We start from the raw sequence: 17346 nt of genomic DNA, 5'->3' as shown, positions 1-17346 counted from the left end.
ACAAAACTAGAAAATGAAGCAAAATAAGGGACAAAGGAAAGAAGCAGAAATCTTGATAAGAATCACAAGATGAAGTTAAATAACAAAAACATATGCCAGTAGAATTTCCCTGGGAATTTGGGAGTGTGCATAAATCTGAGTGTCTAACAACCATGACATTGCTTAGGTTGTGGATCAGTCCACTCTTAATGACCTCCAGTGAGTCACAGGTAGTAATGATTGACCACTTCCCCTGATCATAGAGGTTCTGCAGAGACACAGGAAGGGTCTAAATTAAATGCCCTGTTCTCACTGAGTGCAGGGTTACTCCATTCTTCTAAGAGGATGTCTGGTCCAAATTTTTATTTTCTGTTTAAGAAAATTATCTTATAAATGGGACATGTCATTGAGATGAAATCACAATAAGGCAAAGATGATAAGAGATATATATATAGATGACAGACATACAGATGACAGGAGAATGGATCCACTTCTATAGGTGAGGAATGGAAACCAAGGCCCTAGGAGGGTAGAGAGTGTCGGTTACTATGATAAAGAGGACATCCAAGTACTTGAGATGCAATGAACAGCCTTCCGCCAAGGATAAAAATTTAGAGACACATCATTGAAGTCTCCATGACACGACATGCCCCTCATCAGCAGATACCACACAGACACTAGGCCTCTACTCAGAGTAGGAACTCATCTTCATCTTATTACTCACAACCTACCTTATCTTGAAGCCTCTACAGTGAACCCTGTTTATGATCAGTGTGTTTAGTGAGAAGCCAGTGAAACAAGTTGCAAAACAATGCAACTGAGGAGAGAGGGGAAGTGTCAGGCACTCCTAATGCACGTTGATGAGGGGCAACATGACTCAGCAAATGCCTTTCCTGATTTTATGGCTTTGTTCTTATCTGTCTATATCTATGTATCTATATATATATAACCTTCCTAAGGCGGTTCCTTTTTTATTGTCCTGACCTTAGGAAGTGAAATTTATTTTAAGAATAGTTATTCTCGGGTTTCCTGACATAAATGTTTTCTAAGAATCAGATACCTGAAGAGATACTTACCAAATGCGTATATGCTCCCATAACAAGGATGCCATGGCAGCATCTGAGTGTGCAATGGGGACACGGAAGCCTGAGATAAAGGTTTAGAACCCCACGATGTCATCTGCTCCTTGGAAGTGATTACATCACCTGTAAGTGCACTGACAGTGTCTGCATATGGAGAGGAGACAAACTCTGAAAAACATTTGCGACTGTGTAACTACCCAGAGCTATTAAAAGTACTTAGGGTTTCCCTGGTGGTGCAGTGGTTAAGAATCCGCCTGCCAATGCAGGGGACATGGGTTCGAGCCCTGGTCCGGGAAGATCCCACATGCTGCGGAGCAACTAAGCCCGTGCACCTAGAGCCCTTGCTCCACAACAAGAGAAGCCATCCCAAAGAGAAGCCTGCACACCGCAACAAACAGTAGCTCCCACTGGCTGCAACTAGAGAAAGCCCGCGCACAGCAACAAAGACCCAAAGCAGCCAAAAAGAAATAAATAAACTAAAAAAATAATAATAATAAAAGTGCTTAATGAGATAGATATCCATGAGGAGTGGCAGAAATTGATGGTGGAAAACTGGTTTTTGAAATAATCAAAATCCCACTGGAATGTGAGGAAAAAAAAAAAACACCTGACATCTAATAAGTGAGAGAAGGAAACCACTAAAATGCCTACTGGGGATTTTTTAGTAGATTTAAAGGCTTTTCACAAAACATAATTTCTTCCTATAACTCAGAGCATTCATGATAGTAAAACTGAAGGAAAAGGCAGGGTGAGGAGAATTAGAAAGTATACCCACAGTTGTGCAAATGAATGTTAAATGTGCATTATCATTTTGTTCCGTATTTTAAGATGTCAGTAGGTACCACATGGGGGACTTGCCCAGCGTTCTAGTGGTTAAGACTCTGCGCTTCCATTTCAGGGGGCAAGGATTTGATCCTTGGTCTGGAAACTAAGACCCCACATGCCACGCAGTGAGGCCAAAAATAAAAAAGTACCGTATGTGTTTCAGACATGTTTCTAGGAATACAGAATATCAGTGCACAACATGTAAATACATATTTTCCTACTGGAAGTTACTCTGTATTTGATAGAAAGATAAAATAAGCAGTTCATCTATGATATTAAGTTGCATAGTATAATAGAAGGTGATGGGTCCTAAGGAAGTAAGAAGGTCAGCGAATGGGTGATGAAAAAATTATGAGTTTATGATGGGTTGAGGCACTAAAATGAGTTTCCACATTTGGATTCATAGTGAAGATGAAAACTGAGGACCTATTTTAGGTGGTTTCTTTCTTCCTTTCCAGTTGCTACATATTCATTATTTTGCCGTTTTTTTTTTCTCGTATTGAATGAAATTGGAACTCCAGGATGATACTGAATAAGAGAACAATGAGCAGCTGCCCTCCTTTTATTCTAATGGCAATAGTTTAATAATGGTTCAAAGGTATAGTATTTTTAATAGCTCTTTGTAGATGTTGTAGGATTAAGAAGGCTCACTTCTGTCCATAGTTTGCTATCTCTCAGTGTACTAGCACTGAACATTTCACAAAGAACAAAATTTTTTAAATTCCCATTCACAATATTATCAGATTTAGAAAATACATATGCAAGACCTATAAAAAGAAATCTAAAAACATTTCCATCCAAAATTAAATAAAATCTACATAAAAGGAGATGTATCATGTTTATGGATTGGGACACTCAGTATTTCTTTCTAAATTAAAGATCAGGAGAATTCCCTGGAGGTCCAGTAGTTAGGACTCGGCGCTTTCACTGCCCTGGCCTGGGTTCAATTGCTGATCAGGGAACTAAGATCCCATAAGCTGCGTGGAACAGCCAAAGAATAAAAATAAACTTAAGACTAAATGCAATACCAGTGAAACTCCTAGTAGGATTTTTTGTGCTGTATAAGCTGAAAAGTGGATTCTAAACTTCATATGGAAAGGCAAAGAACCAAGAAAGGCTATAATGACTGAAAAAAAGAAAGTCAAAGGAGTATACAACCTTGATTTCAAGACATACTATGAAAACAAATTAGTTAATACATGAAAATACTGGCATAAATAAAGTAGATAAATGCAACAGAATAGAAATTCCAGAAATAAACATATACATAAATGATTGACCTTCGATGAAGATACTAAAGCAATTCAGGGGAAAAGGTATAATCTTTTAAATCAGTATCACTGCAGCAATTGGGTATCTATATTTTATAAAATAACTCCCACAATTAATTGAAAATGATTCCTTTACATCAATAAAAACCCTAAACCATAAAAGTTACAGGAGGAAACAGGGGAAAAAGTATAAGAATGGACAAATTAGACTACACTAAAATTAAGAACTTTTTCTCTGGAAAAGTAATTGAAAAGACAACACCAATGCTGGAAGAATGTATTGCTAAGTATTTCCATTAGAGAACCTTAATAATTCATGAAGAAACGTCAAAACTCAGTAATTAGAACAGCAAATCAAATGAATAGAAATTTCAATAACAATATATGGAAGACCACTCAGCATCATGTCATTAGGGAAATGCAAATGAAAATCACTTGATACCACTATACACCTATGATGTCACAAAAATTAGAAACCCTGCACATATCAAGTGTTGGTAAGAATGGAAAGAATGGGAACTGGGGTTCTGGTGTTTCTGGCAAGACTATAAAAGGATACTACCACTTTAAAAAATTTGACCCCACATAAGTTAAACATTCACCTACTCTACAACACAGGAGTTGTGGTGCTAGATATTAACTCAAGTGAAGAAACACATAAGTCCAGAAGGCATTTCTCCAGTGTGAACTTTCCTCTTTTTTATGAGCTTGGAGCTACATACAAAGAACTACACTCATAAGGCCTTTCTCCAGTGTGGATTCTCTGGTGGACAATAAGACTTGTTCTGTAACTGTAAGGCTTCCCACATTCATTGCACTGAAAAGGCTTTACTCCAGTGTGGATTCTCTGGTGGACAATAAGACTTGTTTTGTTACTGTAGGGCTTCCCACATTCACTGCACTGAAAAGGCTTTGCTCTAGTGTGGACATTTCGGTGGCTAACAAGTGTATTCTTTAGTTTGAAGGCTTTCCCACATTCATTACACTCATAGGGTCTTTCTCCAGTGTGGATTCTCTGGTGCTCAGCAAGTCTGATTTTCCTCTTGAAAGCTTTCCCACATTCGCTGCACTCATAACGCCTTTGTGCAGTGTGAACATTCTGGTGTTTATTGAGGGCAAAGCTGCTTATAAAGAAGTTCCCACATTTCTTACACCCATACACTTTTTCTCCATTGTGAATTCTCTGGTGTACAATAAGACTTTTTTTGTTGACATAGGCTTTCCCACACTCACTGCACATATGAGGCCTTTCTCCAGTGTGGGTTCTCTGGTGGATAATAAGACTGGTTTTATAACTGAAGGACTTCCCACATTCGGTACACTTAAAAGGCTTTTCTCCAGTATGGATCCTCTGGTGCACAAGAAGTTTATTTCTGTAAAGGAAGAGCTTCCCACATTCACTGCATTTATGAGGTTTCTCTCCAGTGTGGACCTTTTGGTGCTGGACAAGTGAATCCTTGCGGGCATAGGCTTTCCCACATTCATTACACTCATAGGGTCTTTCTCCAGTGTGGACTCTTTGGTGCTGAACAAGTTTACATTTGTAGATGAAGACTTTCCCACATTTACTGCAATCAAAAGGCTTTTCTCCTGTGTGAACTCTCCGATGATGAGAAAGACCCCCCCTGAGTCTGAAGAACTTCCCGCAGTCACTGCACCCATAAGGTTTTTCTCCAGTGTGAACTCTCAGGTGCTCCGTGAATTTATACTTCTTACTGAAGGCTTTGCCACATTCGCTGCACTCGTAATGCCCTTGCCCAGGGTGAGAGACCTCCCTGCTCTGTCTGCTTCTACCCGGATGCTGTCCGTCATGGGAGGACTGGTGCTGGGGAAAGCCCAAGCTGCCTAGGAAAGCCTTCTCAACCTCTCCACATGTGAACATATTGTCAGGTAAAAAGACTTCACAGCTCGTCAAAAGCAAGGCCCCATTCTCCTCGCTTCTGAGGTGTTTCTTTCCACTGGGCTGCTTCTGGTGCTGTTGTAGGTGAGAAGTGAACATTTTCCCACAAGCCCCAGAAGAGGATGGTTTCAGCCCAGGATGCACTCCTTGGTGCTCAGCCAGGTACAAAACGTCTTTCTCTACCAGGGCACCAGTATCCGAAGTAAGAGTCTTCAGGATAGATAGGTCTGGATTTGGATTCCTGTCTTGTGTCACTTGTTCTACAGAAACACATTGTTCAGAAGTAGCCTCCTCAGTACTTACTGCACGCCAACACCCTGAAAGCACAAAAATGCTGATAAACTGTATGGAGACGTTAGTGAGACAGGACCCCACTACAAATCTGTGCATGACACATGTAGGAATAAGCCCATGGGTTTGTTATTAAAACAAGGGAGAAAGGGTCAAGTGGTAGAAGGGGATACTGTGCAATGCTAGGCCTCTGATGGTCGCAGAACAGGAAATGTCTCAAACCAGCAAGAACACAGGATACCAGGATGTGGCGCCGTGCCGGGAGGAGAGGCTAGAACAACCCACTCCTCGGCCAATGGCTTTCAGCAGGACTTTCTGGTGGTGACAAGTGTCAGCTCTGTAGAATGTGTGTCTCAATCCAGGAAAATGCAATTACACCTGACTATCAGTGTTCAAAGACAATATAAGTAAACATGTACCTCTCATGATACATTAAGGATATGCATATACAATATACAAAATACATAAAATTGGAGAACAGTGCAGAGAGGGGGAAAGGAGAGGTGTGGAGGACACTAAAGTAGAAAACAGGAGTCAGAAATCACAGTAGAAATGAACAGTGGGCAAAGTGTTGAAATGGGGAGAAGTGGAAGAAAGAAATGAAGTAAGAGCACGATGAGTCTTGACGTTGAAAGAGGAGAGAGCAAAGGACATTTCCCTGTAGGATTAGAACTCATCAATGATATCCTGCCTTCCTACAGCTCCTACTCACCAGGCTTAGGATGCAATTAACCCTCCTCCTATGACTAGAGAGGGGCCTACCTCGTCAGGGACCCAGGGTTGCCTCCACCCCTCAGCTCAGGCTGGGTGACTATGAACCCTACCAGATCAAACTCCTCAGAGGAAAGTAGGCCATTAGGAGCAAGACACTGGCCCAGAGTGAACCAACCAATGACAGACTTCAGGAAAAAAATGTATCACTAGAAGAACCTTAAAGAGTCTTGCAAAAATAATCTAGGGTTGACCACAAATGCTGACCATGTAAGTGTCTGTAATTCCTGACACAGGCAGTGCAAAAAAAAGGGTTAGAATATGTGACACGGATCTTGCACACATCTGAACAGTCAACACACCTAGCAGTGGCAAAGCTAAGTGGCATCAGTTGGGCAGGCTTCAAGCCTCTGAGACCAAAGCCTTCTGTGAAAGGCTTCAGGGCCTATGGTACAGGGCTGAACACACACAGGGTGGGGGAACACAGCTCAAGTGCCAGGAAATCGGGGAAGTAAGCAGTGTCCAAGGTCCAGGCTGGGAAGGATGGAGTGAGCCATGCAAAAAGGGCAGAGTCCCATATGGGGCAATGGTGTGGGAACAGGGGTCCTTACCGAGGGAGGCTATAAGTGACAGGTTCTCCAGCATCACGTCACAGTACAGGAGTCTCTGAGCATGGTTAAGGAGACCCCACTCCTCCTGGGAGAAGGACACAGCCACATCCTCAAAGATGACATGGCCCTGTCATAAAGGGGACAAGTGAGTTCATAGCAGCCTCTGCAATCAGGACCCCCAGTTCATGGTCGTCCACCCCAGTGACCTAGCTCAGAGGACACACCAGGTCCTGATGCCACAGGAACCTGCTAGTGTTACGTCATTCAGTTAAAACACAAGAGGGAGACAAGCAGTCTCACAAGACGCTCTGGGGCTGCCACACAGACCCCCAGCCACTCTCTTCAGAGTCGACTCTCCTGAGATCACACAGATCACATCACATAGAATGTCACTTGTGCTCAGCCCCCTGGAGTAAAGCCTGGGGACAAGGGCCCTGAGTCCATGCTCACACTCCCTCCCTCTCCACTGCCCAGCCCTGCAGGGTCACAGCTCCCTCACGTGCCCGACCATGACCCCCACCCCACCTTGGCCCCAGGCCTTCGGCACCTCATTGTGTTCCCCATGTGCCACCCAGCACGCAGTGTTTCCCCAGGCCTCTGCGGGACCTGCTGCTACAGGCGGTCCCAGCACTGCTTTCCGTCCCCCCACCTGGCCCTGATCCCTGTTCCCACGTCAGCACCCAGACATCGTGAGGGGTCAGATGCCCGGAGCCCTCGTCCTCCACAGTGTCCCACGTGCTGACCCCACACCACTCACCCTTTCCTCCCTCTGCTCCTCTCATTCCAAGCCCAGCCCCCCACCCCCCAGCCCAGCCCAAGACCCTGTCCCAGCTGCGCTCATCTGCCCTCAGCTGGTCTGTCGTCCAGTCTCACTCTCTTCAGGCTCCAACCACAGTCATCACAAGACTCTGAGCCTGTGGAGGGGAAACAATGCCCCAGGCCTTACCTCCCTGTCATCTGACCTCCATTCCTGCTTTGCCTCTCAATCTATACCTTATCCACCCCTTCAAATCCCGTGCCTCGACCAGGACCTCCCCCGAGGCTACTCCCACCCCCCACACACTTATGGTCACTGCACTGCCTCGTCCATCTTAGTGATGACAGCCACCCCTGTCCCCATGCCCAGGGAGGTGAGCCAGTCCACGGAGAACACCCTCCCAACCCTACAACTTTCATGGCACCCACACATGACCTGAGGGCCTGGAATCTGACCTGGTTCACATGCCATTCACCTGTCAGGGGTATCTTCAATCCTGAACCCCACCTTCCCTGAACTCCAGGTGTGTTTCCAGTGGCCCACCTGACACCTCCTGTGAGACACCCCGGCAATAGCTCAGACTCAGCCTGGGGACACGGAACTCTGGACAGTCCTTCTGTCCATTACTCCTACTTCTGACTTCCCGTCTCAGACATGGCGTCCCCACCGTCACCTAGAGGCAAACATCCTGGGGTCATGTCAGACTACTCTCTCTCATCCTGTACAGCAGAAAATCAGCTGTACCACAAACGAGATTCAGAGACTCACCTCCTCTCCTGCTACAGAGCCATTGCCAGGATCCAGTCACAGTCGACATTCACCAGGACTGTGCCTTCCACTGGGCCCCTGGCTCCACCCTCACCCCACCCCCCCACCGTCTTCCTCCTCTGGGCAGGCAGAGCCGCCTCTTCAGCGTCAGATCACTTCCCTCCTCTGCGGCCAACGTGGCATGGACCCGCCCCCTCAGGAGAGACCCAGCTCCTCAGGCTGCCATCCCAGGAATGACTCATGACCTCAGTCTTTATCAGCCCACATCATGGGTCCTGCAGTTTCCTGAACACTCCCCTCTCAATCTCATCTCCAGGCTGTGCCCAAGGACATGTCACCACTTGACCTTCTCCACTGGATACATGGGAACACCTCTGTACAACTTCTGGCTTTGATTAATTGTCCTATGCCTCAGATGACACCAGGGCCCGACCTAAGGACCCACAATTCCAGGACAACACTGCCTCCTATATCTGTGTGTCAGAACCAGGGGTAGCGATGACATCTGGGTAGGTACTGGGGCTTCTTCCACTTACCTGTCCAGGGACCATAAATGCTCCTGCCACCATGGGAACCTGTGAAAAGAGGGAGTATCTGAGGTAAAGGGGATTATGGTGAGGATGTAAAGGCTGAGCTGTTTCTTCCCTTCCTTTTCCTGGACATGAGTCATCTGAGGCTGACCTCTGACCTCAGATCCTCACTCTTCAGAGCTGTATCTTGACAACTCGATAGCCTTAGAGAAAGACTCAACGTCCTTGGGACTTCCCTGGCGGTCCAGTTGTTAAGACTTCAAGCTTCCACTGCAGGGAGCCCGGGTGCCATCCCTGGTTGGGGAACTAAGATCCCACATGCCGCGGGGCGTGGCAAAAAAAAAAAAAAAATCTCACCCTCTGTGAGTCTCAGTGTCTTCATGTAAATGGCAACACTTAGGATGTCTAACTCATAATGCATTATTACCTCTCCCATGCTGAGATTCAGCTATTACAGAACACAGCATTAAGATTTCTATAAATGTTTTTGAAAATTAGGTTTTTCTTACATGTCTTTCAAGGCTTTCTGAGACAAAGTATCTTTTTTTAAACCACCAGTTATCTAATTTTATGACACCACCCTGGTGCCCTACAATTCATTCCTATTATTACACTACCTGAACTTAGTGACAGAATCCACAGGTTTAAGGCATCAGGCCCATAAACTGCCCTCTCTTGAGAAGCCAGTTCCGATCCCTGGTCCCCAGGCTACCAGGACTTCTGTCCCCCTTGGCTACAAATTCAGGGTTTCCCATGAACCCCTCCTCGGTTTTGATAATTTGCTGAAATGACCCATGAAGTTAGGAAAACACTTTTCTTACTTTTTCTGGTTTAGTATAATGTATACAACTTAGGAACAGTCAAATGGAAGTGACATCTAGGTCAGGGTGGGGGGATAGAGGGCAGCAGGGGGTTTCCAGGCCCTTTCAGTACAGGCCACCCTCCCAGCACTTCCACTATTTTAATGTGTTCACCAATCTGAAGGAACGTTGAACTTCATTGTTCAGCAGTTTTTATACCTAATCTCCAGCTCCCCCCGATCCTTGGGAGGTCCCATGTGGGGATGAAAGTTTAACCTTGTATTCACCTTATTTTCCTGGTGACCAGTCCAATCCTGAGGTTATCTAGGGGACCCATGCTAAGTGAAACTCCTGTGTGATTACAGAGGCTACTTGTGAATAACAAAAAACAATCCTCAATCCAGGAAATTCAAGGGGTTCAGAGCTCTAGGTGAAGAGCCCAAAGCAAAACCTAAACATATGTATATTATTATAGCACAGATATATATTCTCATTTTAAGCAGTTATTACCTGTTTACACAAGATTAACTTGCTAAATCTATACATTTTTAACCTTGTAGCTTCCTGTGAGAGCTGAGGCACGTGTGCCCTTGGCTGGGCGTGAGCTGCTCCACCACCCTGGCTGACCGTTTTCTGGCTCCACAAGGAATAGACAGTCGGCTGCGTGTTCAGAGCACTGAAGCTACACGTCACACCTCCTTCTCCATCTCCATCCCAGGCAAGGCTCCTTACTCCTTATACCCTTGCTTCCCCAGAAAGCCCTGGAACCACAGGACCCTCCCATCTTCAGACAGCCTCAGAAAGCCCCACCCACTCTGCCCTGCCCTCCAGCCCCAGGTCTACTTTCATCTGAGGTCCCCTTGCACAGAAAAGTGACAAGACTTTCCCTCCTGAATTTGAGATCCTGGCTTGGCTGGAGTCCAGGACTTAGGCTGTTACCACATGGACATCAGTCGGCCAGTGTCCTCCTCCCCCAGTTCCAGATTACAGATTCCAGCAGCTCCTATTGTTACCTCAATTTTGGGATCTCAGAAACAGCATGTCCCGAATCCAGCTTTTAATCTCTCCCTAAAACTGACTTCTCACATCAGTCTGGTCTCAAGTCTTCCCAGATGCTCTGCCAAAAGAAAACCTTTATTGTACTGTAGTCTGTCCTTTAGCTCGGAGCCACATTCACAGCACCAGGAAATCCTACCAATTATCTTTAAAGTTTACTGGGAATCTTATTACTTAACTTCCTTTGTAAAACAAATTAATAAACAGAAACCTCAATTAAAGTTGGCACACCAGAAGGGGAAGCCCTCACTGACCTGAGACAATAACAGTATCCAAAAGGAAGAAGAAAGACTCTCTTCTTTCCTGGAAAGGACTTGGCCAATGAAAAGCCATGGACTCTTTGGTGACTATAGCCCTTCTAACTTCCTTCTTTAATCTCTATAAAAGTCTTAGCTCACCTTGGTTGCACACCCCAATTGCAATTCCCTGATGATTCTGGAAAAAAAAACAAAAAACCAAACCAAAAAAACCCATCTTTGCAAGTGAAATAGCGTGCAGACTGTTTGTTTCAGGTCAGCAACTTCCATAGGCACCACTCTGGTCCAGAAGCCACCTTACTCTTTGGAGCGGAATGCACTGGGCTCTCCCAGGTCTCCCTGCCTCCACCCTCAGTTCCCCATCTCCAGTCTGTTCTCCCGTGAGCAGCCTTTGAAATACTTTAAAACTCAGAGGGTCGTCCTGATTTATTCACAACCCTCCATGGTTCCCAGAATGCTGACTGTTGGCTCAGTTGACGCAGTCTGTTGACTCCTCCTTAAATGCCCTGTCCCTGCAGAAAGAACCTCCTGCCCTGGGGTGGGGAGGTCACTGGCGGACTGATGTCCATGTGGTGACAGCCTAAGTCCTGGACTCCCGAATGCTCCCGGCTCTTGAGCACCTCCAAGGCTTTGCACGGGCGAAGCCCACAGCCTTTAACACGCTCCACACTGCGTCACACAGCCTGTCAGAAATGGGACCACCACATACGCACACCCAAAGTTCTGGAAACAGGGGACTGAACCCCACTGCCCTGAGCAGGAGACCCTCCCTGGGGGCTTGAGGATTTGGGTCGGGGGGGCAGAACAGTCACCTGGGTCGGGTCCTGCACCGCGTTGGTTGACATAGGACCCTGTGGGCGCGGTGGTGCCAGGAGACGCGCGGGATAATGGCGGAGACCTAGGCCGAAAATCCCGGAAGCGGGTTCCGCAACCCGCTCACTCCTGGGCAGTGTGGACGGCGCCCCCTCGGGCTCCTTCCAGTTTCTCTAAGCTCCGCTCCACCGAGTGACCTAGAGCCTCGGGTCCTGCAGACGGCAGCAAAAGCCGCCAAACGACCGCCATCAGAAAGACACCGGAACTCCCGCCCCTGATTATTTCACAATCCGGAAGAGCCCTAATTTGGTGCCTTCTTTGGAGAGGAGAACAAGGCCGGTCCGCACCGTCTTCTGGGTAATGTAGTTCCCCTCGCTGCCGGTTTGTGATGTGAAAAGCCCCAGGGCATTAATGCACCTTGTCCTTGAGGGAAGTACAAATTAAAAACACATCAAAGTAGACCCAGCAAAGCCTTTATGTATAACCTTTACAAAATTCTGATTTAAGTCTCATTTCTCAACATAAAAGTTGATACAGGATTAGCAAAAAAGCACTCCAGTTGTGAAAAGGCTGAAAGTAGCCACAGTCCTACTTGTTGTTGTTGTTGTTTTATAAAAATCTTGGAAGAATTTTCAAGTAAGAAAAATCAAGTCAATAAGATTTTGGAATAAAAAATTAAAAAGGGAATTATATGCAACTAAATATCCCTGTGTTCTTCATCATTGGCTAAGAGAATAAGTATATAAAATTAGATAATGAAGTCTGTCGTTGATACTGTGGACCTAAGTAAACCTGAGCGGCACTAATCAAGCATGACACATTTGCTTGGAATCAAAGATTTGCAATTGCGGACACACATTCAAGTGACAACCCAAAAGGTGTCCAGCTGGGGAATAAAAGTCAGGAGATTTTAAAGGCAAAGAGGGGCTTGCGTTACAGAGAATTTTAATTGGAGTTGGCTGCAGAAGCTAGTCTTTGCTGAACAGGGTTGAGTGCTAAGCCCATCACTAGAGGGAGGTATAAGCCCATTATTGTGGCAAGTTGCAGGTGTTTTTGCAGTGTCCTTGGAATATTTGCAGGTTGGCCCAGATCAAAAGTTCATGGTTTCTAAAAAGAAACGAAACTGAGTTATTTGTAGTGAGGTGGGTGGACCTAGAGTCTGTCGTACAGGGTGAAGTAAGTCAGAAAGAGAAAAACAAGTACCGTATGCTAACACATATATATGGAATCTAAGAAAAAAAAATGGTTCTGAAGAACCTAGGGGCAGGGCAGGAATAAAGACACAGACGTAGAGAATGGACTTGAGGACACGGGGAGGGGGTAGGGTAAGATGGGACGAAGTGAGAGAGTGGCATGAACATATATACACTAACAAAGGTAAAATAGAGAGCTAGTGGGAAGCAGCCACATAGCACAGGGAGATCAGCTCAGTGCTTTGTGACCACCTAGAAGGGTGGGATAGGGAGGGTGGGAGGGAGATGCAAGAGGGAGGGGCTATGGGGATATATGTCTATGTATAGCTGATTCACTTTGTTACACAGCAGCAACTAACGCAACAATGTAAAGCAATTATACTTCAATAAAGATGTTAGAAAAATAAAACTTCATGGTTTCACATGATGGGAAAGTGCAGGAGGTCCACTAATTAATAGCCTCCCAGCTCCATGTTAAAATCCCTTGACATAAGTGACTCCTTTTTATTTCACATTTCACAACACTATTAATTTGGCATGACTTGCAGGACTTCTCAACCCATATGTAAAAATGATCACAGCATATACACAAACTATATCATAATAGCAGGTTTCTTTTATTTTAAAAAAATCATAAAAATTGAAATAAGAAGAAAACACATAAGATATTGAACCACCTATACTTTTTAAGCGTTAATATGTAAATAATAAGTAAATTCAATAAATACTACAAATTAATGAGAGGAATATTTAAAACCTGTAAAGGCAAAATTCTTGTTTGCCACTTGAAATTAGAATTACCAGAAAGAAACTAAATTTTCTAAAAATAAAAGAACCGTATTTTCCAAGAGGAAAAAATGCAAATGCAAATGAACCCAATCAGATTGATGAGACTCAGTAAGTCTGACGTTAGTAACTAAATGTTGGTAACACTGAAGATATTAGTAAATATCATAAACTAGCATTGGGTATCTATTAAAATTATTTTGCAGTAGTGTTTAGTATTATACATTTACTTTAAACCTGTGTCCCTTCATGCAAAAAGTACTTTCTATTGATATATGCACCACATAAACCAGTATATCAATCAGGGAACATGTCAGATAGCTCTAAGTAGCATTGCTATACCTGCCAAAAACAAGAAAGGAAGCAAAGAAATTAAAAATTCAAGAGTAGAATATAAAATTGAATTTAAAATATTTGGACCATAGAAATCTATCTTTTTTAAAAAAGGAAAAAAGTCTTGATATATGTGTTAAGGGAAAATTTCAGAGACATTAATTTTGGAATCCAGTTGGCTTTTATGTACTGATTCACAAACTGGGAATCATCCAGTGTAGCAAACAGGAAGGAGCTCCAAAGAGCTATTCAGAATGCACAGATTACTTCAGATTACTTACACAAAATTCCTGTCCTTGAGGACAAGGAATTCATACTAGGCAATTGCTGATTGGTCATAGCTGGGTTAAGTTTTCTTAAATGGGGTACAGGGAAGTTTTGGAGCTAGGTGTGAAAAACTAAAGCTGAGCAGGCGTATTCTGATTGGGTGGCCTTAGGTTTCCACTTCTGACTGAGCCAGATACTTACAAAAAATAGAAATTGAGGTAGGTTCCAGCATGGGGACTTGAGATGTAGCATGAGCCACCCTATCTTGGGATTAGTTTAGATATTTTAACACATAATGGGGGAAAAATAAAAGTAAAATCACAAATATTATATTGTTTTTTGGCTTTTATGAATAAAGCTGCTATTTTTGTGACTATTTCCACAGAAGTGTTTCTGAGTTATATGATTTAATTTTTCTTAAGGATATACCTGCAAGTGAAATTACTGTGTATATCATATGATATGTATATGTATACCATCTCAAAAGAGTACAGCTGTATTTTCTAAAGTTAATTACCGATTTCTATTTATTACTATTATTATTATATTTATTTATTTATTTTGGGGGGGCTGCATTGGGTCTTCGTTGCTGCGCATGGGCTTTCTCTAGTTGCGGCGAGAGGGGGCTACCCTTTGTTGCGGTGACTGGGCTTCTCATTGCAGTGGCTTCTCTTGTTCCGGAGCAAGGGCTCTAGGCACGCAGGCTTCAGTAGTTGTGGCACACGGGCTCAGCAGTTGTGGCTTGCAGGCTCTAGAGTGCAGGCTCAGTAGTTGTGGCACATGGGCTTAGTTGCTCCACGGCATGTGGGATCTTCCCAGACCAGGGCTCGAACCTGTGTCCCCTGCATTGGCAGGCAGATTCTTAACTACTGCGCCACCAGGGCAGCCCTATTATTATTAGTATTATTGGCCGCACGGCATGTGGAATCTAGGTTCCTGGACCAGGGACTGAACCCTCACCCCCTGCACTGGAAGCATGGAGTCTTAACCACTGGACCTCCGGAGAAGTCACCCAATTTCTATTCCCTCAAGAAATATATGAGAGTGGTAACTGTTTCACATCTTTAACAATTTGGTATTATCTGTTCTTGAATTCCAGTCATTCAAATGAGTGTGTAGTAGTGCTTCACCATGGCTTTAAATTGTGTTTACAATGGTGATTAATGACAAGGAACATATTTTCATTTTCTTCTTTACCATTTATACTTCTTTGGTGATGTATACCTTCAAAACTTTTGCAAATACTTTAAATTGTGTTATTTTTTTATTATTGGTATAAGGACTATTTACAAATTGAGAATCAGTCATTTATCACGTATATTTCTTACAAATATATTTCCCCAGGTTGTGACTTGAGTTTTCACTTTCTTAACTGTCTCTTGAACAACAAAGTTTTATTTTTGATTAAGCTTCAAATAATAAATTTATTTTCTTTGGTTGATGATATTTCTATCTTTTTAAATAGAGATCACCATCGTGCCAGGACTTGGCCCATTCTGGAGCAGTGCTGCATAGCTTTGTGGTTATACATTACAGACACCAGATGCAGCCAACCTGGTGGACAACTTTGTTCAGTTGCTCACCATATCCCTGCCTTTCAGCAAGTACATTTATCTCCCTGAGAGTTGATTTCATCCTATGGAAAATGATGCCTGTGAGGCACCTGCTTCATGGGGAGGCTGTGAGGAAAAGCCAAAATAGAACCATTTAGGGTGAGGCCCACAGGAAGAGATGCCTAAAACTTGCAGATGAAGATGCAAACCATGTTCCTGAAAAGGAGACCAAAGTATGTGTACACAAGGACAACCATGAGCTGACTGGATGTGTGCCACAGCTGGCTTCAGACTGCAAGGGAACTCCTGCCTCTGGATGTCTGTGGGAAACTCCTCAGTGTGGCCTCGTTGGGGGCCTGGTTGTTTCTTGCTCACATCAAGGTCCAGTGTGGGTCAGAATGGAGCTCTGGGGAGCACAATTGTTCAGGGACCCAGGTGCCTTCTCCTGTCACCATCTGGCTTTAAGTTTGCTCTGGCATCATCCTGTTTGCATAGGAGAAATGAGAGAGGAGGGCAGAAGTCATAACCACTTGCACACAGACAACCCTTCCACTCTCATGCCATCGACAGGAGGCCACACCTGGGTGCCAGTACTGGGACGTGTGGTTTGCTGTGTTCCTGAGGAGATAGGAAAATGAGCTTGGTTTACAATCCCATGGGATGCTGAGAACGTGAAGCTCACCTTGCTGGAGTCCTTTTCTAATTAACCTAATTAATTGGATCTGAAATATTCTGTTCATCAGTCTACTACTCTTTATTTATTTATCTATCTATCTATTTATTATTTATTTTTTGCGGTACGCGGGCCTCTCACTGTTGTGGCCTCTCCCGCTGCGGAGCACAGGCTCCGGACGCGCAGGCTCAGCGGCCATTGCTCACAGGCCCATCCGCTCCGCGGCATGTGGGATCTTCCCGGACCGGGGCACGATCCCGCGTCCCCTGCATCGGCAGGTGGACTCCCAACCACTGCGCCACCAGGGGAGCCCCCCAAACATACTTTTGAAGAACTTCATTAATTTATTTAAACATTTATAGAAAGCAAAGTTTTTCTATTGTCCACCTGTTTAAGGGACACCCAACCTCTTCTGCAACATCCTAGTAATGACCATGTGTGAAGTCGGTTCTCTCTAGACCCTGAGCAAACACGCTGAAACGCACAGAACTGTGAAACTTCAGTCTGCATGTATTTGAACAGTAGCAAGATAAAGTTTATTAGTTCACATCTATGACTGCAGGTACTTTGTATCTGAGTGATATCATGATATCCTCGGAGCAGGCTCAACCAATCAGGAGGAGAGCCCAGAGAGAGAGAGGGAGGCCCCCAAGACAAGGTCGGGCGGCGGGGGGCGGGGAGTACACAGGCAGATGTCAGGAGGGAATTTCATTGGTACCTTGTAATGTCACTAGGTCACAAGGGAGGACAAGGGGAGCTTGTGTCAGGGGCAACAGCCTCATCACTCTGGTGTACTCAGTCATCTGGGCGGGGTGCTCACAGACTGTGGGGATGGTGAGGCATCAGAATACGAAGTTTAAAAAATTTACCATACAGTATGTCCACTTGCT

General features: G+C 44.6%; 2 protein-coding genes across 4 annotated transcripts in view; one reads left to right on the top strand and one right to left on the bottom strand.

Annotated features, from left to right (window-relative positions):
* LOC308606595 (zinc finger protein 154-like) overlaps window positions 1-17346 on the top strand; it is a 318213-nt gene that overhangs the window by 265712 nt on the left and 35155 nt on the right. The window lies entirely within an intron of this gene.
* On the bottom strand, window positions 3190-11889 carry LOC308606069 (uncharacterized protein). 3 transcript variants are annotated; one of them, XM_081216549.1, is made up of 6 exons: window positions 11651-11889; window positions 10980-11016; window positions 10539-10642; window positions 8732-8770; window positions 6671-6797; window positions 3190-5374 (listed from the first exon to the last, which is right to left on the bottom strand). In XM_081216549.1, exons 4-6 carry the CDS (start codon window positions 8762-8764, stop codon window positions 3858-3860), a joined length of 1677 nt encoding a protein of 558 aa, XP_081072675.1. In that variant the 5' UTR covers window positions 8765-8770; window positions 10539-10642; window positions 10980-11016; window positions 11651-11889; the 3' UTR covers window positions 3190-3857. The 3 variants fall into 3 exon arrangements, with proteins under 3 accessions (XP_081072675.1, XP_081072674.1, XP_081072673.1); XM_081216548.1 differs by lacking the exon at window positions 10980-11016; XM_081216547.1 differs by lacking the exons at window positions 10539-10642; window positions 10980-11016.

The sequence above is a fragment of the Mesoplodon bidens genome (genome assembly GCF_964165515.1).
Source record: "Mesoplodon bidens genome assembly, chromosome: 18".
Taxonomy (NCBI): domain Eukaryota; kingdom Metazoa; phylum Chordata; class Mammalia; order Artiodactyla; family Ziphiidae; genus Mesoplodon; species Mesoplodon bidens.
This window is presented reverse-complemented; position numbering and strand designations above follow the sequence as displayed.

Bases quoted from the DNA above. Each gene is read 5' to 3' on its own strand.
- LOC308606069 (XM_081216547.1), bottom strand. From the start codon at position 11,683: ATGTCAACCAACGCGGTGCAGGACCCGACCCAG. The intron at 6,798-8,731 runs GTAAGTGGAAGA...CCTTTATGACAG, and splicing joins CATTTATGGTCCCTGGACAG to GGCCATGTCATCTTTGAGGA. The intron at 5,375-6,670 runs GTAAGGACCCCT...TTGTGCTTTCAG, and splicing joins GTCACTTATAGCCTCCCTCG to GGTGTTGGCGTGCAGTAAGT.